Source organism: Ooceraea biroi, chromosome 11 (genome assembly GCF_003672135.1).
Source record: "Ooceraea biroi isolate clonal line C1 chromosome 11, Obir_v5.4, whole genome shotgun sequence".
In the NCBI taxonomy this organism is placed as follows: domain Eukaryota; kingdom Metazoa; phylum Arthropoda; class Insecta; order Hymenoptera; family Formicidae; genus Ooceraea; species Ooceraea biroi.
The window spans coordinates 11,769,795-11,792,629 of NC_039516.1; the positions used below are offsets into that span (position 1 = coordinate 11,769,795).

Genomic DNA, 22,835 nt, shown 5'->3' on the forward strand with positions numbered 1-22,835 from the left:
CACTAAAAAGTGAAAAATATAGGCTTTTTAATCTCTGTACAATTATGGAGTATATACGGAATTTTTACATAATATATGTACATATATATAGAAAGAGAAAGAGAGAGAGAAATCTTGCTTTATATTCTATTATAATTGTGAAACTTAAAAAGAACTTATTATATATAAATGAAGCCTCTAGAGATACAGCAAATACATAAATATTAGAAGATAGATGCATCCTAAGTCAACATTACTGAGAGAGAGAGACAGTCAATATTAGCTTTTATATTATAATTTTCTAATAAAGTAATTTTTTTTCCTTTTTTTTAATTAATAGTACGCGTGCCAAACTCAATTAACGCAGCAAAAGAATATACGTCTCCAACGACATCGTCTGCGATTGATGTTTCTCGCGTCTACAGTGCTATATGTACTACCGTCCGAAATAGTCTCACTTAGCAGAGAGCCATGGACTGACACAGTCTCATTATCCTGAAACCACTCCGGACCGTTATCATATATCAACGTATGGCCGGAGCCCTTATTAAATGCCTTGTTCACTTTAGGACACGAATTATTTTGATTAGATACAGGTATGGCGTAAGTAGTAATCTTCGATTTGCTGCGAAAAAAATTACCACACACATTAATCTCAGAATCGGTGTCGTAGTTTACAATAGCATAGTTGCCGGCGTTCGTGGCTCTATCGCCAGGAGGTAGAAGGTCGGTTCCCAAGTCCGGTAAACTCAAATGATTTTTTAAGCACGACCTTCTCTCGGATGTGATCGTTTGCGATGGGGGAAGCGCTAGCCGAACGTGATTCAATGAAAAATAATTGCTTTTATTATCGTGAAAGCCGGGCTCTGTTAACGGGCTCTGTGCCTCGTGGATATTTTTCTGAATCTCTATCTCCATGTGCGAGAGTATCTGTTTTTCCAAAAATATTCGAAATGTACGTTTACTCAACTCGGCGTTTCGCAAATTGGTTCTACATCTTCTCTTGTCGCTCGCGGCGACAGTATCGTGAATATCTGTCACCATTTTGGATGATTGTGGTCTATAAAAGAAATCGGTGGTATCATGATGCCAATACAGGGAACAGAATGAGAGTGGACAATTATTGGGAAAATTAGTCATGCTTTTTTCCTTACTATTAACGTCGGGCGAGTACTGCTCGGTTGGGACATGGCATTTCGAAAGGTGACTCGGGCTCGAGGTTTCTAACGAGTCTTCCCCTGCCGACTGTCACTTGCATGCGAAAAAGGTATGATCACTTTGCCTACGGTGCTGATACGTTAACGGCGCGACTAGCCTGCTATCCTTACTCTTGTAATACTCGTTAAAGTCTAATCGCACGCTGAGTAACTGCAGCGACGCATCTTCAGCGGAAGCAAGCATTAGCAAAAACTTTTTTACACGGTCCTGAAAGGAATACATTTTTCTATCACGTCCTTTAAAAACGAGAGGGGTGCAAAATTTTTTGTTTTTTTACGTCATTATATTACCTGATAGGTTCTCGAAAGCAGTCTCAATTGTATCGACAGCGTATTCAAATATTTTGCAAATGCCGCCTCTCGTTCCACGGCTGCCTGATCCTTCTTATTCGTGCGGCCCCACTTTTTCGTTTGCTCGTACGACTGCACAAAATTCTCAGCACTCGCTCTCGCCTCGTACTCCTGAGTGGCACGCGCGAGGAAAGTCTCCTCGAGGTTTTGCAGATCCAAGATCGGACTGTAGACGGAGCGCAAATGATCCATAAGTTCCTGTAACGGATCAGGAATATTGAATTAAAGATCGCATGCTCGTTATACGCGTTGCACTTGCATGAACATAATTTCTGTAATACTCACTTGTGACTTTTCGTCTAACAACGTGCCGTATCTCACGGAGTCTACAAAGTGGTTGTGAGCCGCAATTATATCATCGAGGGACGTCGCCTGCAGGAGTTGCTTCGCAAACGTATCCCAGGAACATTCGATTACCTTTAATATTATTAATATGAATAATATTATTTGCCGTAAGAATTTCCACGAATAAGTTAATTGAAATCTTAATCACTAATACGACTTACTGAGACAACGACGTTACCTCAAATAAAAAGTAATACTGCATCTGATGAACCAGATGAACCATGCTGCTGGTAATCAGATGAATGTGATTCTGGATCGGCAATACCTCCGGCATCTTCCTAAACATCTTGGCCGACGTTGTCTGTTGCTTCCAAATGGCGGACAAGATCGACTCCATCCTCTTCGCTCGCCACAACGCGAAGAACACCGTTTGATACGTTTGCCTGCATGGCTCCAAAATCTAAACGCAATGGATAAGAGGCGTTGAGGGATCGTTAAGGAATTAATAAGAAATTTTGCGAGTATACTATTGCAATTTGTTATGCTTTACCGTGCCAATGGGGCCATCGATATTATAATCCAAAATGAAAACGTCCCATCCCGTCTCGCTTTCCGAAGGGGCGAGTAATCTGACGTCTAAGCGTTTCTGTACGTCCAAGTCATCCAATTTTGTACTGGTTGCTCTTATTGCAGTTTCAAGTATCGATGATATGTTGTGAGGGTACAAAGAACTCGCTGGTTTCGCTAGTTCAGGTCTGAAAATGATCGGAATGATTATTCGGGTTTGAAATGTACGTTAGATGCAAGGATCTAATGCTACTAAAAGATGTCCTTACTCCAGCAGGTGCATAAGATGTTGAATGAAGTGACCCTGACCAAGTAAGAGGTATCCTTTGATTCCCTGCAAGTGATCCATTAGATGATACTGCTTCGTCAGGATCTCGACGACTCTCGTTGAAGTTTCCTTGTAAGCGGCATCCATCATAGTCTGCAAGCGACTGTCTGGATCCATGTCGAAGAAAACTTCAACTGAAAAGGGAAGAATAAGATGGTTCCGAGTTTGCTAACATTTTGTGTAACGCATTTTACTTTATATCACATTTTTAATAAATTCTAAATAAATTATTTCTTGAATAAATTATTAAAAGAAAAAATATCGTCAATCGATATAAAAAATTTGTTAATGTAGGAATAATTGATCATCGTGTGTGTACACTACTAACCATTATATTCCTCCTCGCTATTTCTGAACATATCCGCGTGCCTGTCTTGCCACGGCGAGAAGTCTTTGCAAACTTCACGCAAGAAGTTGATATTTTTTCCAGTCCCAAGAATCTTCTTCGCCTGAGCTTTACTAATGAAAGATGGCACCATCGAATTTCTCACTTGGTACTTCTCGTGCCACATTCTGTCTCCGCCGACGTCAGCACATGCTTGAATGAAGAACTCTTTGTACGGATCGTCCAGCTCCCCATCGGCAATCCATCTCATCAACATATTGTACAAAGGATTGCAAACGCTTTCCAGAACTCTTTTCACCAAATTCTTTACGACAGCGTCACCATGGTAGCTGAACTCGTAAACTGTAGACGCCAATGCGCCGCCCTTCTGGCCCTGGCAAGCTCGTACTATGCTCGCTAACCACTTCAGGTTCTCCAAGGGATCGCACGTCCAGAGATGTAAATGTGACAGCGTAACTCCGTACATGGCCATCTGACTTTGCGACCTGTTCAATAAAATATTTCAATAAAACATGACATTTTATCACGTATATATATATATTTTTTTTTCTAAGCATACTCTTTTTCAACCAAGGAAATGATTTATTTAAAACAATATAAATTTATTTTTTGTTTCTGATAATCCAATTAATTATCACCTGTTTACTTCCTCTTGCATTATAGCTATAAATCTGTAATACTCTGACAATTCCTTGTGCAACGCAGCGACAAAACTATCGGCAACTCTGCCCGCACCGGCCACCGACATTCTCTCCAACCCCTTCCGTATCACATTATGCAAGTACCCCAACTCGCTCAATCTCAGAACGGCCTGCCTCTGAGATCTATTAATCTTTATCATGGAATCGATTTGAAAGCCATAGTTCGAATCCAGCTTCAATACCTTCCCCTCAACGCTTTGAAAGGAATATATCAAGTCCTGAACTAGCACATCCTCCGAAATGCATTCCTCATTAAATATTTTACTCGGATTTATCAGCAATCCCCTCGAACTCGTCTCCGTCGTGTTCAGCGACACGATTTGTGCCTGAGAGCACGATGTTTGCGACGACTGCCCTAAATGTGAAAACAGTTTTGAAAAGTATTCGTCGATAAACGCTTTTGATATTGTTCTTACCGCTGGTGGAGGCGATCGGGCTTAAACCGAATTTCATATCTGGAAACGAAAAGATTCTATCCTTTATCTGGTCCGCCGACTGGCCCATGTTTAGCAGAAACACCAGGATACTTGTACGATTCTTCAGGAGCTAAATGTAACAAACAATTTTTATAAAGATTTATTTAGTTATAGATTGTTTCAAAATTCTTCAAACATATATCTCACACTGCAAATATACAATACATAGAAATATTTGAATATCTTTTAAAATCCAAAAGATAAATAATACGAATATTAATTTTTAAATAACTATAAAACAGAAAACTTGAAAAAATTATGAAACTATTAAAATTTATTTTATATAAAATATTTTATTATTTTACATTACCCTATCTTTTAAGTCATTATGTAGTTTATCGAATTGCACTGCATCGTGTGGTGATAATTTGCTCTTTATACATGTCGCTACGGTTACTTCATCCTCTCTTAATATTTCTATGCCTTGAGTGGACGATAATAATCCAAGAGAAAAGCGCATAAATCTTCTGATTAATTCTATAAAATGTGGAAACGTTATTACATTGGATTATATGTTAACATCATACAAGATCCAATATTTGCAAATTTACGTACTACGAATTGTCTTATTATGTCAAATTACGTGTAATGTCAAATTTCAAAAAGTCGATAATTGCTACATAAAATATTTACAACAATTTAATATTTATCTTACACATTCGTTCATATATATTTAAATAATCAATTTGTTAATAGGATAATACGTAATGCGATTTTCAAACGATATAAATTGCCGTAATTTTGTAATACTATAATTCCGGAGACACTAACCTGGTTTTTGTTCACCGCACAAAGAAATAATCATATTCTGAACCAAGTCAGCAATGTTTTCAGCTTCCGCGGGATTCATGGTTGTTTTATGCAATTCGTTCGTTACAAACTTTATATTATATCACATCTAGAAACGATAAATAATATTCATCCTTTACGATGTTATCCAGTTTATATTTACTTCTTCTTCTTCTTAGTGTTTAATGGCACCCGATCCCTTTCAGGTTCGATACGGCCAATTGCAAAACTGAGTGAAATGCGAAATACGAAATAACAAGTTGAAAAAAAGAAAACTCGGAACAACCGTTGCGCACCCGACGACTGTCCCCTTCGGAATCCTTAATTTATATTTACGCTAAAGCGGCAAGCTTAACCTCCTATGACAAGCAATATATATAGAATGACTAGCATTAAAAAATTTATACCAGTGGACAGCAGCATTGAAATAGTAGAGAGTTGATTGGCTGTCACGTGAGCCATGAGTTATCCCTATAATTCCCCTACCTGCCAGTTCCTTTAAAACCGATTGATCGATAAATCGATCGAGCACCATGAAATATTTCGTATACGCAGCATATCTCATTTTCAAGGTTTCCGCCCTCGTGGAACCAGCCACTTCCGTTGCGCTGCCGCTATCGTCCATTTTTTCTGACACGCGCAATGAAGGCAGAGCCATTTTGTTGGGAGATCCGACGTGGCGGCTGGTTAGCCAGGCGTCTCGCGGTTCAACATGATTCTACGTAAGTATTCCGTTGATATTTCTGTTTTTTTAGCGCTATCTACAATTTAGTAACGAGAAAATCGTGCTTTTGAGAGAAGTACGAGTCTTCGTGCTTGACCGCACCGGCCGGCTCGCAGAGCCGATCACGCCGCGTGTCCGGCGAAGACCCCACATGATCACCTTTCGTACAATTTAATGTTGTGGAAGATCAATAGTAAAGAATAATCATTAATGTCGTGCAAGAAATTCTTTTTAATGAGGAGATTTTTGCATTTGCTGAATCCCCTTTGAAGTAGTTGCAACGATCAACTTGTTTGAACTGGTCTAGTGTTTGGCTGCAATGGCTCTGCTGGACTTAACCAAATTATGATTTTGAACGCTGCAATCTCACGTCTAGAATTTGCAACGTGCTTCATGATATGTTATACACGTAAAAGCAAAAATAAAATGTTACCTTTCTTTCTTTTTTAGGTACAGTGCTACCTCTAGTGGCGATAACACTATGCGTGCACTCGGTGATCTCGGAGATCTCAACAAATTCGTATCTGTCGGTAGCTGATAGAACACGGTTGGAAAGTATCCTCAGACAGGGATTTCAGTTAGAAGATGTGTCTACAGTATACTACACCGTGCTTGGATACAAGATGCTCGTATCCAAGCTGTACCAAGCTAAACCAGAAGTTATGCCGCAAGCAGATGTAATTTCCTTCTTCGTCTTATGCACATAACGTTTGCCCGTAAAAATTTCATAAACATAAATTACATATCGTATGATGAAAAAAAAACTTCATTGAGAAATACTCTATGATTATTCGATTAGTCTTTCTGATGCGTTTCCTTGATCTCAATAATGCAGGATGGATTCCCGAGAGCATTCTCTTACGTGTTTTCACCGTTTCAGGCCATCTGCAATTATTTAATAAAGTCCAACGAGGAAAATGTCACACTCGAAACAGCGTTTTACCTTGCCACCACGTGGAAGGCCATCGGAGGCTGCGAAAAGTTTTCTCCGACTACTGTAGTGAAGGTGATGTATCTCGATAATGTAGCATAATTAAAATTCCATGAAAATAATGTAATGATGCTTACAATACTTTCGTTCTACTGAAGAATGAGGACATTTTATCACTGAATAAAATATCTTGGACAAGTAAATGTGAACAACGTTTGTGCGTCGCACGGTGTATTACACGACGAAATCTGAATTACAGATACTGACAAACGTTGTTCAAAAGGATACCTCCACGCTCTCCGATCTGTATTACGCGGTAAGCGGCCTAACGGCTCTGTCGCAGAAAGTGCCGGCTGCCAGGATCGACAAGCTGGTGAAACTGATACAAGCGACTCTGCGGAAGGATGATAGTCTGTGGAAGTAAGTTGCACGTTACATTTTGAGATTACGTAAGCAACAGGGAGCAAAGCTACACGATACTCAGGGCTGTAATGATGCTTACATACTTTCGTTCTACTGAAAGCGAAATGAAGAGACGTTAACCGTAACTGAACAGAATTTTAGAATATATTTTTATTTGTTATAATATATTTTTATTCTGAATATTGAGTTAACTCGATTTTGTATCGCCAGCTTGGCATATACCTTCCACATCGCCGCGGACATCGGTACTCCTGCTGCGTTCGCCTTCGATCGCATCGAGGATGCTATGGTACAAGCGGACGAAGTGGACAGCCAGTACTTGCAGTTTGAAGGCGGTCTTTCCATCACAAGTACGACACTGAAATATATCATCGCTTTAATTTTAAATTAATCTTCTTGAATTTCAAACTCAAGAAATCCTTCCGCAGGCTTTCTCGTCAACGGTATCTTCAAGTTGTCGAATTCACTGAAGAAGAAACCGCCACTGAACTTCCAACAGACGGTCAAGCTGAGCAACTATCTTCTCTCACGGCGTTCGGTGCAGAGTGTAAAGGGCGCGGCGAACTTGCTGTCCGCTCTGGCTACCTTGGCGGTCGACAGTCACGAGAAACCCGTTTGCATAGCTTTGGCCGACGGCGGTATCAGTGTCTCCAGTCAGCAACCGCTAGTCACGGTCAAGGTGTGCGATATTCGCGGCGAGGCGCTGCCCAGTGTGCCGAAGGTTGTCGCAACCTCCGCCGCGAGAGTCGGAGACGACGCCGTTATCCTGAGCAACGAGAATCTGCAGCCGTCCGCGGACAAGTAAGTGCGGTCTTCGGTATAGAACCTGCAGGTTTTCTTCCCCCAATACTTTACTGGATCGGTCTTTCCATGCTGATGTCAGCTATACCTTGGGGCAGAGCAACGATCGTTGAATGGACCCTTGAACCTTTCTTAGCGCTATAATTGAGGTCAAGAAGTTCAGCCAACAAATTCATCTATTTCTACTTATTTCATTTTTCTATTAAATTTTTCGAAATTTTATTAATTTAATCGCTCGCTTATCTCAGGACCCTGTTCACGATGAACCTCATGAATGTGAAGCCCGATCGCGGGTTCTACAAGATATCCATCACCGCAGCTACCGTCACGAACACCATCACCGTGAAGGTCCTGTCCGAGGCGACGCTCGACTACTTGGAGATCGGTACGGGCGACGCCGATCAAACTACTCAGCCGAAGCTCACGAGGTATCTATGCAACGTCGATACGTTACTCGTGATAGCTTGTTCATGAGACTTTTACGAAATTCCACGGTTTCTCACTTTGCATCTTCGAAATTTGTCTTGCAGAGTGAACACGGAGTCGCCGTCGGGCAAGCTCGAGCATAAAATAGAGGCTGATTCTCAGCAGAAGCTAGTCATGCGGTTCCTGCTGCGCGATTCCGCCAGCAAGAAGCCGATGCGCGTGCATCAGGCTTTCGTGCGTCTCACGTCCGTCGCTACGTCAGCCAACGACAAGCGGGGCCACGAGATCTTCTTTGTCGCCGAGCCTGACGCCGCTCACGTCTACAAGTTCGACATGGTACGTGAAATGTCCAATTACTTTGGGTCTTGAAACCGTTTAGTTCGCAGGGACGCGTCCTTGCATGACAATAACAGCACGTGCAGCCATGTTAACTTCACGAGTAACGTTTCAGCCGGTCGGGACAGCGGCCGCGAACTTCGGTTACCAGAGCGGCGACTACAACGTGGAGTTGATCATTGGCGACGCCGTGATCAGCAATCCGTTCAGATTCAACGTCGGCACGGTGACTCTGAAGTTCCCGGAGATCACGTCGACGGAAGCCGCCGACAAGGGTACCTCTTACAAGCAGAAGGCGAACGTGTACACCACGAAACCGGAGATAAAGGTAATTCCCGTTCGTATTCTTTCAGCTTTGAGCGCGCCAATGCTCGTTAGTGGCAGAGGTTCCTCGATGATCCTGCCACCTCCAAAACATTGGCAAAGAAATTACGTTCAAGTCGCTGTAGAGCAAGTATCCACGGAAATTATACGTTCCGCGATATTCCTAGCGCTTCGACGAACACGCATCTTTCTATGAGGCATGAAAACGGCGCGATGAGTAGTACACTTGGAAAATTCGCCGTCGGTTTTCGTTTCAGCACATGTTCCGCGAGCCAGAACGCAGGCCCCCGGCGTTCGTGTCGAACTTGTTCAGCGGGCTGTGCCTGGCACCGGTTCTGCTGCTGCTCATCCTATGGGCTCGGCTTGGTATCAACATCTCAAACTTCCCTCTGTCCCTTAGTGCAATCATGTTCCATCTTGGATTGGGAGGTAAATATCCAGCATGAATATGCACCTGAAGATCATATAATAAAAATATATTAAAATATATTAAAAATATATTTTATTATAGAAAGTATATTTTACCGATATCGATATTTATAATATTTTAAATATTAATAATATAATTAATAATATTTTAAAATATTGCATTATATAATAACATTGCCCGATTCAAGCTTGACAGATGGTGCATCTGTAGTCCATTTGTTTTCCACGGGCGAATAGCAAACGGTGAAATTTTCGCAAACGTGACGAATTTCTTATCACGTTTGTAGCCCGTAACGCACTACAAAAATAAATACTCACGTTCGCACAAATCAAAAAGAGCCACGATAACGACTACTAACTACCGTTTCGTCCTTTCAGGTATCTTCGTGCTATTCGGTATCTTCTGGCTGAAGCTCGACATGTTCATCACGCTGCGGTACCTCCTCGGTTTCGGCGTGGTTACATTCCTCGCGGGCAACAAGATGCTGTCGCAGATAGCGCACAGGCACAAGTCGCTGCGCTGATTTCGCCGGTTTGCACGGATCCGCGCGCGGACTCTGCAAACATGCAACAGACACAAGACTGCCATCAATAATAATTACAAGTGGCCGATCAAAAATTATCGAGGCGACAAGAGAAACACCGTTGCATTGTCCTGTCAGAGAATGCTGAGAAAAATCTTTACATTTATATTTAGAACAGATAATTCTATTATTTCACGTTTATGTAAAATTATGTAAAATTTTCTTATATAGGTATAATAAGAAAAAATTGTCACGATAAATGTTGTGATTGTTATCTACGTGCTGACGTGGATGATCGGTAACAACGTACGCATCTTACGTTAGGAAGGAAAGGTCGTGGCAGATGTAACTCGTTCGTCACGCGGATGAGGGTGATTAAATTATTTTATACACTATACTTCCGCATTTCCTCTCTCACCTTTTGCGTCATGTACATTTTGAGACACTCGCGCAAGTGATCCGCCTCGATCCCTAATCTATCCCTCTCCGACCGCAACTGGACGGTGCTTATCTGTTCGGAGCCTAATCGCTGCCAGAACCACGTCAGATCCCGAAAGTCCTCGGTGATCTGTTTTAAACGTTCGTTAAAATTCCACGATTTAATTATGCACGCGTTTCGAGCGTGAGATTGACCTGGCGAGATACATCCCACTCGGGCGGAACGGAGACTCGATCCAACGACAGGAACGGAAGCTCCTCCAACCTCGTGCAATCGGTAACTAGAAATACTTTCTCGTCGTGCGACTCATATTTGCGGCAGATTTCCATCAATGTGAGCAGTCGCTTGCCTTTCGTCACGAGGCGCTCCAAGTGCTTCACCGTTTTGTTATATTCGACCGACAGTGTCCTCAGTTGGTCCTTGTCCTTCGTCTGTTCTAAAATTGTTGAAATTAAAAATAAAAATTAATAATTAAATTAGAAATCAAAATTAAGTAAAAATTGTTAAATAAAAAATAATTCTTACGTCTCTAATAATCTTGACACATGTTTACATGTGTAGCTAAGATTTATATAAACTGTAAGTTTAAAAACAGATGATTAACTAATGACGCGCACCTGACAGGAAGCGGTTTTTCACAGTCCGGTAAGCTTTCTGGAAGAAATCGTGCTCGGTTGAAATTTCGGAGATGTCCTTCCTGGCAGCAGCGTCGTAGGCTGCAATTTTACTTCGCAGCCTTCGTGTCTCCTCGAAAAGGTTTGCCATACGCACAAATTGTCGCGCTATCGCTTGCCGATCCAGCTCGTCCTTTTCTCTGAGCGCCTCGTAATATTTCCGACGGTCCTCTGTTCCTAAAACGACCTTATATTAGAAATACGCTTGTCGTAAAATACAAAACGGAATTTAACGAAAATATAAATGTGAGAAAAATATATTTATATTCGTCAATATATTTACTACGCAAGTTATAGAAAAAAGTTTTTATTACTGTTCTGATAATCCGACAAGACGCGTCGCAGATCGTTCCACGAGCTCTGTAACTGATTTTCGAGCTGAGTCGCAGAAATTCTGCGAATATCCTTGCTGTCTTCCACGAACGCGTCGATCTTACCTTTCACGAAAAACAGACATGATTACATTAATATTAATTTAAAAATGGATGACTAATTGACAAGTCTGAAAGCCTATATAAAATTCGTTTGCCTCTATATCGTTATAAACTCGAAAATAATCAATTCTTCATATTTTTTGCATTAAGGCGCATCGTCATAACATGTTATAAATTATAGTCACCATAAATTATTTCTCATTTTGCGTAATCGCATAATATAATCTTACAATCAAATTTTTGTGCAAAATTATATTATTTATATAAAATATTATTATTTAAAATTATATAAAATTGGAAATCCCAAAAGTACTTAGTGTGATGCTCTTGAAGTTATCCAACGACTCCTCCGATTGCCGCTGAACGCCGCGGGTGATTGCGTGCAGCAGAATCTCAGCCTGATCCTGCCGACGACGGATCTCGTCGACCTCGTTGTCTCTCCGGTCAAGCGAATCATTCAAGACCCTTCGATAACTCCTCTCTTCGCGGTCCGTTCTGTCAGCGTACATCCTCAACAGCCGGTCGATAGTCTCGGCGTGCGATCTCGCGTTCCTCTGATATTGTTCTTCCGCCTCGTCCAATTCGTCCATCAAGAAACTTATTCTGTGGAGCACGAAGCGAGACACTGTCTTCCAAAAATGAATATGCAAATGTATCCCGTTCCGAGAGAAGCGCAAATTATTACCTGTAGTCCTTGCTATCAAGAGCTCGCTCGAAGTTGCGCCAGGCGACTTCCACGTCCTCGACGATCCGCGGCATCTTGATCCTCATCATCACCTCACGCCACAGCGCGCGGTAACGCCGCGTGTTCAGTGCGCCGAGCTGGATCTCTCGCGTCAGGTGCTCCCGCCTCAACGTCTCGGCGCGTTTCTCGGCCTCGCGTTGCCTCTGTTCCCTAATCCCCGGTACCGCCCTCGTTCTCCCTTCTTCATTTACAGTGGCCGGTACCTTGAGCACAAAATTATTCATTTTACAAGCATAACACTCCAGGACATTCTCCAACATCTTCCGAGCAGGAGGCTTCATTGGAGAATGTAATTTGATCACACGATGTATAATCTTTCCACTCACTGTTGGACGCATCTTTTAATTATGACGTTGTAATCAGCAGAAATTTGATGTATTTTCCAGCTGAATTTTCTCAGGCGCGAGGCGCACGTGTTTTTGGCGATTCTCATATTTTAGAAATCTGTGAAATTGTCGTTTTTCTGATATTATAATATTAACTTATTATTATTATTATTATTATATTATTATTATACAGGGTGTCAATTTCGACATTGATCATTTGCATACTCGCGCGTAATTCGCATGTCATGCATATTCCTAATATTTCTGTCGTATATTTCGTTGTAACAGAAATAGATTTATCGCGCTGTTCCATAATCGATGACGGTCAGTAGTTCCCGGAGATTTGGCACGAAAATAACGACCGAGGAAACCGGAAAGTTATGTCACTGTAATGTTCGTCGAGGTATAATTAAATTAGCATTTTACTGTTACAGTGGTAGTCGGCTCATCAACACTCGACGAGGTTACTTTATATAGTGATTTGCATACAGAAAAAAAATCATTTGACAAGTCCGCCTAACGAGAAAAAAAACATACTCTAATTGTTATATTATTAAAAGCATTGTTACAATTATAAATGAGTGAATTAGTGATACGCAGCAATATAATAATTATAAACCGTTGCGTATAAAATGGCGGACTTTGTAACGCGTGAAATTTGTCAACAATTTATTATAAAACCTCAGGTATGTCACTAGCGTATGCATTTATGGTAACTGTGCATTTTTAATTTAAACTTCAAATTTAAATTTAAATTCGACATAAAATTCGAAAAGTTTAAAACTTTCGCTGAGAACACGCACGTCAAACGTCCGATGATCATTGAACAAATAACAAATAATAATTAACAGGAGAAGTAATTAATAAAATTCAAATTAACCGGTGCCTCTACAGATCTAATCGTTACGCGAAAAATAAGAGATGATAACTTATAAAATATAACCTTGTTGCAGGTTGCAGGCTGCGAAAAGGTTAGCGTCAAAGCCGAGCGATGTTTAACGATGCAGGGATGACATAAAATACGCGAATACGATTAAAATCCCGCGCTATTAATATCAGCAGCATTCGGAATAAAGGAAGGAACCGGCAAATAAACTACCGAGCATAACAGGTTAGTGATAATCCCATGAAAAATTTGCATTCCATCGAAATTTCGTGCTAGCACCGTACTATAGTACTTGCTTGTTGACATTTGCTTAGTTGAGATCTGATAAAAAAAAGGAAGCTGTCAAATTAGAAGCGTAAACGATGTTCAATTTAGATGACTGTATATTCACGATCGCGTTCCCCTCCTAGCCGTCCTCTGGTCGACTCCTGCCAATCCAAGTATCATTTCCATGTGGAGACCGATAAGGATAAGCTTGGCAAAGACGTAGAAAAAAAAGTCAATGATCCGGATGAAATCCGGAATTCCCTGAAGATCTTTATGCTAATGCTGGTCTAGTATTAGTATGCCTTACGTAAAGGAACATCGTAGAACACATCTCCATACCAAGGTCAGCGATGAACGTGACTCTTCCTACGCGAATAGGTGGATTCGCGCCGGCTTTCAGTGCCGATTTTTCCCTTGATTCGTTGTTTGATAATTTACTGTCGTGTTCCAGCCATTATCTGTGCCATGAAAGTAAAGCAAAAATTAAGTTCTCTGTTACGTGTGTCCAGAGTACGAAATCTCATGATTTGGTTTCCTCAAAACTATACATTTGTCTACTATAATCGTCACGCATATATGCAAGATCATCGAGATGTTTAATCTTAAAAGTTTTTGAATTGCAAATGAAACAACACATTTCCATATGTCATTTTCACGGTGTCGCGGTAAATATGCACCGTAAACAGCGTTACGAAATATGGCCATAAAAAATATGTGGACAATTTAGATTTAGACTTCATATATTATTTATTTAAGATTTAGATTATATATTATTTATTTTCTCTTTTAGGTTCACGTCTGTCAGATCTGCCGCAAAGGATCCGTATGATGCGCACAGGTACCATTTCAAGCCTCGCGGAGATGCAAGTGTCGCACGCTGATGCCGATCGAATCTTGAAATCGCGCGAGACTTGACGGAAATCCACGCCGGGTGTGGCGCGAGGGAGGGACCGATGATTTATTCGATCTTAAACACGGGATTCCTGTCGAGTCACTGGACCGGGTTCAATGTCGAAACACGCACGGGGCAAAAACGAGTCTCCGATTCGGCGGACTCGGCTAGGCGGAAGGCAACAAGGAGGAAGAGAGAACGACAACCGGACAACCTGCAGGTGACGCCGCGCCGGGTCTCGGCACTTTCAACAGGAAAGAGACATTCAAGTGGAAGACACAAGGACGTGATGTCTTTCCGAGGAATTTTTCGTGGGCTTCCGGTGGTAGGGGCGATGGTCCGGTCTCGTCGTATAAAAGTCTTCGGGCCCGCTGTTCTCAGAAGAGTCTGGCTCCACCCGAAAACAGGATCTCAAGCTCAAGGTACGTACACCGTGGTACACCGGCTGCCGAATTCTCTGAAAGCGAGACGCAACATGTGAATTGAGTCGTTCTTCTCTAAATATAATAACTCGTTGTGTTTCCCTCCTCAGATGGCGACCAAGTGTTTCATAGTGCTGGCCACTTTGTTGGCCGTTATCTACGTCCAAGCGGAGTCCGAGCCTGTCAGAGAGGACCAGACCGGGCCGTTAATCCCTTCACCGTCAAAGGAAGTCAATGTATTGCCGAGACAGCACCAGGAGTCAAGCGAAGTGGGCACATTAGCGAATACCCGTACCAAGAGAACGCCGCTCCTTCTGGGTGCCGCTCTTCTCGGCAAATCCGCCCTCCTCGGTGCTGGAGCTCTAGGTGCTGGAGCTCTGGGTGTTGGAGCTCTGGGTGCTGGAGCTCTGGGTGCCGGCATCGTCGGTGGCAAAATCCTCGGTGCTGGATTGTACGGTGCTAAATAGTAAGTTAAGTTTCCACTACTGCACGTGTAAAAAAAATATAATATTAATATTATTATTTAATATAAATAATATTTAAAAAATCAGATTTATGAAAAGACATTGAGACACGATTCAAATAACGAGCAATCGAAAGTTCGATATTCACAGAAGTCGCTTTGGTCAATCCGTTGATCTATTCCGAGACGTCAATGTTCCCTGATGTTTAACCGATCGCTCGCTCGTGATAATTGAATTAATATCAATTGGCGCGTGCATAAATTTCACGCACTTTCACTTTCTCGAGAGATTTTGTCTCGTCGCCGTTATTACCCAATCTTGCCAATGTGGGTCAAATCTCATTAGCGTATCGCAAATTTGCTATGGATAGGTATAACAAGGTGTCAATCAGGTATTTCGAAAAACTGCGTTCTCTTTTCCAGCTTTGGTGGCGGATACGGACGCGGATACGGTGGATACGGCGGATATGGTGGATACAGTGGATATGGATATGGATATAATCCTGGCTACCACTATCACAACCACTATTATGGCTACCCCCGAACTTACTACAATTATGGATCGGGTTATGGTTACGGCTGGTAGATTGACTGATTCAAGCACGTTCACACAAGAGTAAGTTGCAATATAAATGATAATTAATATTACTGTACAATAATTTCTGTACAGTTTTTATTCACATATTTCTGTACAATAATTTTATACAAAAAAGTAAAATATAATTTTTTTCAATGTAACTCTTGAACATATTAGTTTAAAAAAAAGACTGTATGTGATATTTTTAAGGCCCATCTACATAACGCATTTTCTTGCAGATCTCGCCGATGAATGGAACTACAATATTGCTATACAAGTCATCTGTGCCTCTTACTTCGATCATTATTTATTAATAATGAGAACTGCACATTTTCCTTCGCACGCAACATTTATTACAGAATTTTGTATGATTTTATAGAAAAAAGTAAAAACCAAATGTTATCTACAAGGAACTTTGGTATCTGTGTGTTCAATACTCTGAAGCATCAATAAAAATCAATTATGCGTGAATATCAGTCATTTATTTAATTACTTATACTTTCCTGACCAGAACGATTTTCAATAAAATAAAGATATCGTATTACGTGTATATTATATAACGATCTAATCAGATATAATCAGCAAAAAATTTCCTTGTTCCTCACTTTAAGTTCATTTTAAGTTTTCATTATGGATCCTAATGAAATTTATTCTGTATGCGATAATTGCACTGCACATGTATGTTTTGAAAAATATTTCTCTCCGAGTAAATGAAAAATATATAATACACTATTTCGTACACGCATTAAATAATAAAAGTCTAATATCGTTCAGGGATACTCAATATATAACAAATGATATTATACATATGTAATATCATTTAGCAATAAAGGCCTAATATCTCTAACTTGGCTAATCTATATTGTCGCGTCCGAGTATCCCTCACAAGAACGATATTCGACTTTTTCCTTGCCAGTACAATTAATGAAGGCACCGTGACGTAACCAATGCCAATGCCTTTTGCCTGCCTGAATGAAAAGTCACCTATTGTCAAGTATCCCATGACCTCTCTGTCACAGGAATAACGCACTTCTGTGCAGTCAGGTAAATACAATTCCGACATCTTTTCCCTTTGACTGAACACGAGGGCGTCGCGGTGTAACAAATCACTCGTGTCAACGTACTCGGCATAATTATCGAACAGTTCACTACGAGACTCTGGTGATACCTTCATTATTGTGTCTTTCAGAGCTTTCTTACGACGCACTCGCTGTCGCCTTAATCGTTTCAGCGTCTGCAAGTGATCCTTCTGCAATTCTTTGCGAGACTTCTCATTCGGATCAACGTGACATCTCTCCTCAGGTCCTTCCCAATTCCTGTTACTCTCATATTTTTCCAAATCATCGGACGTCGGCATGCATACGATCGCGAACTCCTTCGCCACTCCTTTTCCCAGCATTGATACGTGAACACGAATCAAGCAATTCTGATAGTTTTCGAAATTTTCGAAATTAGATTCCGCATCTTGGACAGCTGCATTTTTACGGTATTTTTTAGGACAGATGCTATTTTGTAAGAACACCAAGAGTTCACGATCGCGCAAAATATAAAAATCTTTAACACTCGACCAATCGTTTGTCAAAATCTTCCAGTCACAGTGGAACGGCGTAGAGATCCCAAACTTCGTGAAATTGGCTCTTCTGTTCGGCGGGTAAGAGAAATACCTCCTAGTTAATTCCCCCCTCGTACGCGCTGCTTCTTTCGCATAAGCGAGACTGCCAGGCTCGTTGATATCGGGCATGCTTGGTATCGAACACACACTTTCGAACGCTATCGACTTTGATTCTCGAAGCGCACCGACACGAGCACCTCGCATTACAAGCGCGAGCCAAAACGGCATTGCCCATTTGCTCGGTAGGATGATATCCGTGCAGGAACCCAAGCCTGAAACATATGTGAATATTGAATATTCAGTGAATTAAATATTGAATATCAAATATATATTATTTAATATATATATTTTTTAAATATATTATATTAAATTTATTATACATGTACAAATGTAACACGTTAATATTTTTAGTACAATCGCGACAAGTGTTGTATTATTATTAATATTATTATTATATTACTACCAATTAAATTATTTAATTACATACCTGTAATGCTTCCTCCAGACTCCTTCTGAATAAGAAGTATAGGTACCTTCGCCATGACGCTCTCATCGAAATATCTATCATTCGATACGCCAGGTACGACGCATTTGCCTCTGAGCTCGTTGATCTCGCTAGTAGACATGCAAGAATCGCTTACGGTACGGCGTATCTGTGCATCCCAGATGGGGGAACAGTTCATATTAGGGACTTGATCAACCACCCTGAAGTTCCAAGATGTTACGTTCTTTTCTGCCTCATTTTCCCTTTCCGACTTCGTCCTCTTGTCGGGTAAATAGAAACGTGGATCCAGAACAGTTATTCCCATAATCATGTCAAATGTTGAAGCCTCCCGCTCACTTGGTGCCTGAGCCTTCGATGCTACAGATTTCAATGTTTCCCACACTCGTCGCTGTGTCTTAAAGGCCTCCATGTTCTCTTGATTTTCATAATATTTAATGTGCCACTGTTTGTCACAGGATTCCTGGGTGTTCAAATCACCTTTGGAAAGCACTTCTTCATCTTCGATCTTCTTCGAATCTTTCGAATCCTCCTCACCAATCGCCATCTCTTCTACAGATTGCAGGACATTCTTGTCTACTGATGTCGTGATGGTTAAATCTTGTTCTTTCGTCACAGCGCAATCCATTTCCGAACGGAAACCTGATTCAGTTGAGGATGGTAGATGTAACGCTTCCGTCAGTACGCTGAGAATTGATGGACCGTGCAATCGAAATCTATTTAACGCATATCTCAATATCATCATTTTGCAACCTTCAACATTCGTGTAAAGATCATCATCATTTGTAAGCTGAGTTGTATCACACTCAGCATTGTCCAGTTTAAATTCAAAATTCGATATAATTTCAGCATGAAACTCATCGTAAAAAGAGGGATGTACCCAGATCCAAATAGTCCTAAGTTCCAACTCGCTCGGTTTCCACAAAAAGTGCACGTGACCAATAGGAGAATGTGGACAGCCGTTCTTCTTGAAGAACATCAGGGTACCCTCTCTCCTACCTTTAATGTAGTTTTTCGCTGCAAATGTTGACTTCGATGGATCACAGTGCATGTCAAGAGTTGTCGTCAGCAGATTCTCCTGTCCTGTTATCTCGACGCAGGTGTAGTAGGAAATGTCTTGCAGCAGGCAGTGTTGCGTAACCGCACGATAATTAGCTCGGAAACACTTGTCATTTGGATAATTTGGGAGTCTGTATCCCCATGTATCGATCATATGGAAACGCTTCGCGTGCCAGATGTGGGTCTCCAACCAAACCTTATCGCGCTGCCTACGATTGTACTCTGAGAGAAGATTAGTCGGTCTGCGACGGTACTTCCGACACGGCCGTTTGCTCGTCGACGGGACATTTGTGTCATTTGTTGATTTTCTCATCTGCGCCAAATGTGCCTCTCGCAGCCTACGCGGTAGTCTCTTGACGTTGTGAGACATGACACGCCTACGCATGTAGACAGGAAGCTTTTGAAACACCAGCTTGTTCTGCTTAGGATTCTCTGTGAATGAAAAGAAATCATGAATCTTTAATATAAAAGCTACTATAAACGTAAGAAAAGTCTTTTATGGATTATCTATTCAATAATATAATTTACCTATTGAATGTATCATTGCAGACATTTCCTGAATTCTTGAAGCGACGAAGTTCATAATTGGCACTTCGTGTGGAAGTGATTGGGATCCTCCCAAAAATTCATCAAACTGTTCTTTGTCTGCCATGATAATCCTTACATCACTTCATACACGCCGGCACAAAACTGAGGTTAAAAGCACGTGTCTCGTGATGTTTTGAATTTTCAAAGCCCATATGGGCTCCTGCACACAGGACAAGACAAAGCGGCAATGCGGCAACGTGGTGGCCAATCACCGTCTTGCTTTTCTGATAATACTATATACTTACCAGAAAAGCAAGACGGTGATTGGCCACGGCGTTGCCGCGTTCTGTGTGCAGAAGCCCTAACTTATTGCACTAGTTCAGAAGTGCAAAAGTGAAAAAGAACAAACCCAAGCTACTGCCTTTATTTACCAGCAGTCGAAAACTTATGAACGCGAAAATTGCAAATGCCAATTTTTGAATCTAACCGGCGCATTCACGCGTGGTCATCTGACGCAACTGTTTGCAAAGCTGACGCTACGAGTAACAGAGGTTAACCAAGATCATGTCACTTATTGCATCCGTTAATTATTGCATGACGAAGATCGACACTGGTCATTAAAAAAATAAGCCTATCGTTCTGTCACGTGTGCTATCTTCTTGTTATTTTGCAATGTCAGTCGTGACTCGTTTCACGAGGAAAGCGTCCGGTTAACGATTAGGAAAACCACGTGCCTTGCTATCTATTTAAATTGAAAAAGGATGGTCGAGATGAATAAACTGAGCAGCATTCCACCGAACATGGACTTGGATGATCCACGCTTTCGTATCAGGCCGTATCAACAAATCGTAGCTTCATGTACTGGTGCATTCATCACATCGGTATTCGGTAAGTTTGCAAGTGATGCATACTAATTAATTATGTAGCTGACAATGTATTATTTATACACAATGTACATTTAACAAATTTATATACAATGTACATTTAACAAAATTAAATATTTTTAAATTAAGTGAACAATTTCTCTATTTTTCTGAAAGCTGCAAGTAAAATGTAAATTTAAATTTATAAGTGGTTTACATATTCTTTTCCCTTGATTGTTAGTCACTCCCTTGGATGTGGTCAAAATACGTCTTCAAACACAGCAGAAAGCGATGCTGTCAAATAAATGCTTTGTATATTGCAATGGTTTAATGGATCACTTATGTCCTTGTAACGGCAGGATGCCTGAATGGATGAAGAGAAATGGGAAATTTAATGGAACAGTAGTACGCTAACAATCAACAATCTCGAAGTACTCGATGTAACATCGAGACAGTTATTTCTATTTCATTTCTAATTTCCAGGATGCTTTATTAAAAATAAGTAGAACGGAAGGAATAATGTCTCTGTGGAGTGGCCTGAGTCCTACTCTTGTTCTGGCGATACCTGCAACCGTTGTATACTTTGTTTCATACGAGCAATTCAGATTGTACCTCAAGGTAAGGATGAACTTCCATCGTGACATCTCTTCTATCTTTTATCTTCGTTTAGAGATTACGAGACGATCCGAAATGGTTTATAACTTTGTTTCTCAGGATAAATACAACAAGGAAATCAAAAAGAAAGTAACTGGCAGGGAACAACCGTTCTGGATTCCAACATTAGCTGGTGCCACAGCTCGGGTATGGGCCGCGACGCTGGTCAGCCCATTGGAATTAATCAGGACGAAGATGCAGTCACAGAGGTTGAGTTATGCAGGTAGAACGGATCAACGATACAAATATACGAGCGTGTTGCACCGAAATTCGATTGTTGGTAACTTCGAGTTTACACTTTGTGCGTTTCAGAAATAACGCAGGCATTGAAAACGGTTGTGAAATACAGTGGCGTGTCCGGTTTGTGGATGGGACTGGGCTCGACGCTTCTTCGTGACGTTCCTTTTAGCGCGATATATTGGTTGAATTACGAGACGATAAAAACGGTGTTCCACAACTCGCCGCAAACTTTCACCTTTCATCTGGCTGCAGGAGCTACAGCTGGATCAGTATGTGGAAATAATTTTAATTTCAATTTATTATTTAATTTAATTTTAATTAAAATAATACATTTTAATTTTATTATTTATACTTTTACACAAAGGTGTAAATTTAATAATATTCTTCGTAGATGAAATAAGAGGAAAATGTTACTGTTACAGATAGCAGCATTCTTGACTATTCCATTTGATGTAGTAAAAACACATAAACAAATCGAGATGGGTGAGAAAGAGATTTATTCAGGCATGTATCACCATAAGCAGAACCATTTAATGATCGACCATGCTGGCAAATTTATTTGATGAAAACGCACAACGTTTCGACGTTTCACAATTTGGGTCCTCAAGTGCAACAGATATAAACCAAATTGTGGTCGAAACGTTGTGCGCTTTCATCAAATAAATTTGCCAGCATGGTCGATTATTAAATGGTTTCGTTCATTGGACTTCCCCGCGTTACTAAATACTTCTTTTAATTTGTCACCATAAACTCTATTTTTGTTATGATTTATTGGCATGTTTGTGATATTTAAAACAAATGAAAGATTGATGGCTTAATTAGATCAATATTAAATTCGCATTATGAATTTTTAGATAAACCTAGTCGCAGCAGCACTACATGGGCCACGATACAAAGGATCTATCAGCAGAATGGATTAAGAGGATTGTTTACGGGATTAACGCCGCGTTTAGTAAAAGTAGCCCCAGCTTGCGCGATCATGATCGCAACATTTGAGCACGGCAAGCGTTTCTTCCAATCTTACAACGCTAGCAAAGCTATGCAAGTCGAAATCGATCACGATGTGCATCTATTGCAGCACAAATCGAATAGCACAAAATAACGCGTTTATCAAGGCAAATTGTACAGATTTTTAATAAAAAGTTGCGTTGTAAATTTGAAATTTTACTACTACGAATAAATTTTAACTAGATGTTTTGCACGTCGCGTTCATTGGTTGGAGGCACCGACTATAAATCTCAACCCTATATCTACCTATAGTATACAACAATATAGATAGCCAACACCGACTATAT

General features: G+C 40.8%; 7 protein-coding genes across 11 annotated transcripts; 3 read left to right on the forward strand and 4 right to left on the reverse strand.

Moving 5' to 3' along the window:
* Positions 1–10: 10 nt before the first annotated feature.
* LOC113562982 lies at positions 11–1,143 on the reverse strand. Its single transcript, XM_026973932.1, has one exon. It carries the CDS (start codon positions 1,117–1,119, stop codon positions 334–336), a length of 786 nt encoding a protein of 261 aa, XP_026829733.1. The 5' UTR covers positions 1,120–1,143; the 3' UTR covers positions 11–333.
* LOC105278662 (gamma-tubulin complex component 3 homolog) lies at positions 913–5,333 on the reverse strand. 2 transcript variants are annotated; one of them, XR_893809.3, is made up of 12 exons: positions 5,022–5,333; positions 4,561–4,727; positions 4,191–4,320; positions 3,712–4,129; positions 3,056–3,558; positions 2,669–2,861; positions 2,383–2,587; positions 2,071–2,292; positions 1,833–1,964; positions 1,488–1,745; positions 1,134–1,404; positions 913–1,039 (listed from the first exon to the last, which is right to left on the reverse strand). XR_893809.3 is itself a non-coding variant. In XM_011337891.3 (11 exons), exons 1-11 carry the CDS (start codon positions 5,098–5,100, stop codon positions 1,228–1,230), a joined length of 2,484 nt encoding a protein of 827 aa, XP_011336193.1. In that variant the 5' UTR covers positions 5,101–5,333; the 3' UTR covers positions 913–1,227. The 2 variants fall into 2 exon arrangements, 1 of the variants encoding a protein (XP_011336193.1); XM_011337891.3 differs by having other exon boundaries at positions 913–1,404.
* Positions 5,334–5,649: 316 nt separating this feature from the next.
* Positions 5,650–10,352, forward strand: LOC105278657 (dolichyl-diphosphooligosaccharide--protein glycosyltransferase subunit 2). The gene is made up of 11 exons (XM_011337883.2): positions 5,650–5,761; positions 6,214–6,440; positions 6,644–6,769; positions 6,954–7,114; positions 7,328–7,467; positions 7,546–7,918; positions 8,167–8,346; positions 8,449–8,680; positions 8,796–9,008; positions 9,262–9,433; positions 9,812–10,352. Exons 1-11 carry the CDS (start codon positions 5,752–5,754, stop codon positions 9,955–9,957), a joined length of 1,980 nt encoding a protein of 659 aa, XP_011336185.1. The 5' UTR covers positions 5,650–5,751; the 3' UTR covers positions 9,958–10,352.
* On the reverse strand, positions 10,155–12,538 carry LOC105278658 (dynein regulatory complex subunit 2). Its single transcript, XM_011337884.3, has 5 exons — positions 12,190–12,538; positions 11,818–12,107; positions 11,385–11,507; positions 11,014–11,247; positions 10,155–10,832 (listed from the first exon to the last, which is right to left on the reverse strand). Exons 1-5 carry the CDS (start codon positions 12,528–12,530, stop codon positions 10,561–10,563), a joined length of 1,260 nt encoding a protein of 419 aa, XP_011336186.3. The 5' UTR covers positions 12,531–12,538; the 3' UTR covers positions 10,155–10,560.
* On the forward strand, positions 12,469–16,550 carry LOC105278659 (prisilkin-39). 3 transcript variants are annotated; one of them, XM_011337888.3, is made up of 7 exons: positions 12,469–12,538; positions 13,529–13,686; positions 13,872–14,071; positions 14,519–15,042; positions 15,153–15,508; positions 15,929–16,121; positions 16,322–16,550. In XM_011337888.3, exons 5-6 carry the CDS (start codon positions 15,153–15,155, stop codon positions 16,089–16,091), a joined length of 519 nt encoding a protein of 172 aa, XP_011336190.1. In that variant the 5' UTR covers positions 12,469–12,538; positions 13,529–13,686; positions 13,872–14,071; positions 14,519–15,042; the 3' UTR covers positions 16,092–16,121; positions 16,322–16,550. The 3 variants fall into 3 exon arrangements, with proteins under 3 accessions (XP_011336190.1, XP_011336189.1, XP_011336191.1); XM_011337887.3 differs by lacking the exon at positions 12,469–12,538 and adding an exon at positions 12,816–13,261; XM_011337889.3 differs by lacking the exons at positions 12,469–12,538; positions 13,872–14,071 and adding an exon at positions 12,816–13,261.
* On the reverse strand, positions 16,229–19,991 carry LOC105278661 (ribonucleases P/MRP protein subunit POP1). The gene is made up of 3 exons (XM_011337890.3): positions 19,784–19,991; positions 18,182–19,687; positions 16,229–17,966 (listed from the first exon to the last, which is right to left on the reverse strand). Exons 1-3 carry the CDS (start codon positions 19,905–19,907, stop codon positions 16,903–16,905), a joined length of 2,694 nt encoding a protein of 897 aa, XP_011336192.2. The 5' UTR covers positions 19,908–19,991; the 3' UTR covers positions 16,229–16,902.
* Positions 19,992–20,252: 261 nt separating this feature from the next.
* Positions 20,253–22,737, forward strand: LOC105278656 (solute carrier family 25 member 40). 2 transcript variants are annotated; one of them, XM_011337882.3, is made up of 7 exons: positions 20,253–20,671; positions 20,888–21,051; positions 21,130–21,264; positions 21,361–21,523; positions 21,613–21,809; positions 21,963–22,023; positions 22,395–22,737. In XM_011337882.3, the coding sequence occupies exons 1-7, from the start codon at positions 20,545–20,547 to the stop codon at positions 22,640–22,642; spliced, it is 1,095 nt and encodes a 364-aa protein (XP_011336184.2). In that variant the 5' UTR covers positions 20,253–20,544; the 3' UTR covers positions 22,643–22,737. The 2 variants fall into 2 exon arrangements, with proteins under 2 accessions (XP_011336184.2, XP_011336183.2); XM_011337881.3 differs by having other exon boundaries at positions 20,254–20,671; positions 21,963–22,044.
* The last annotated feature ends 98 nt before the right edge of the window (positions 22,738–22,835 follow it).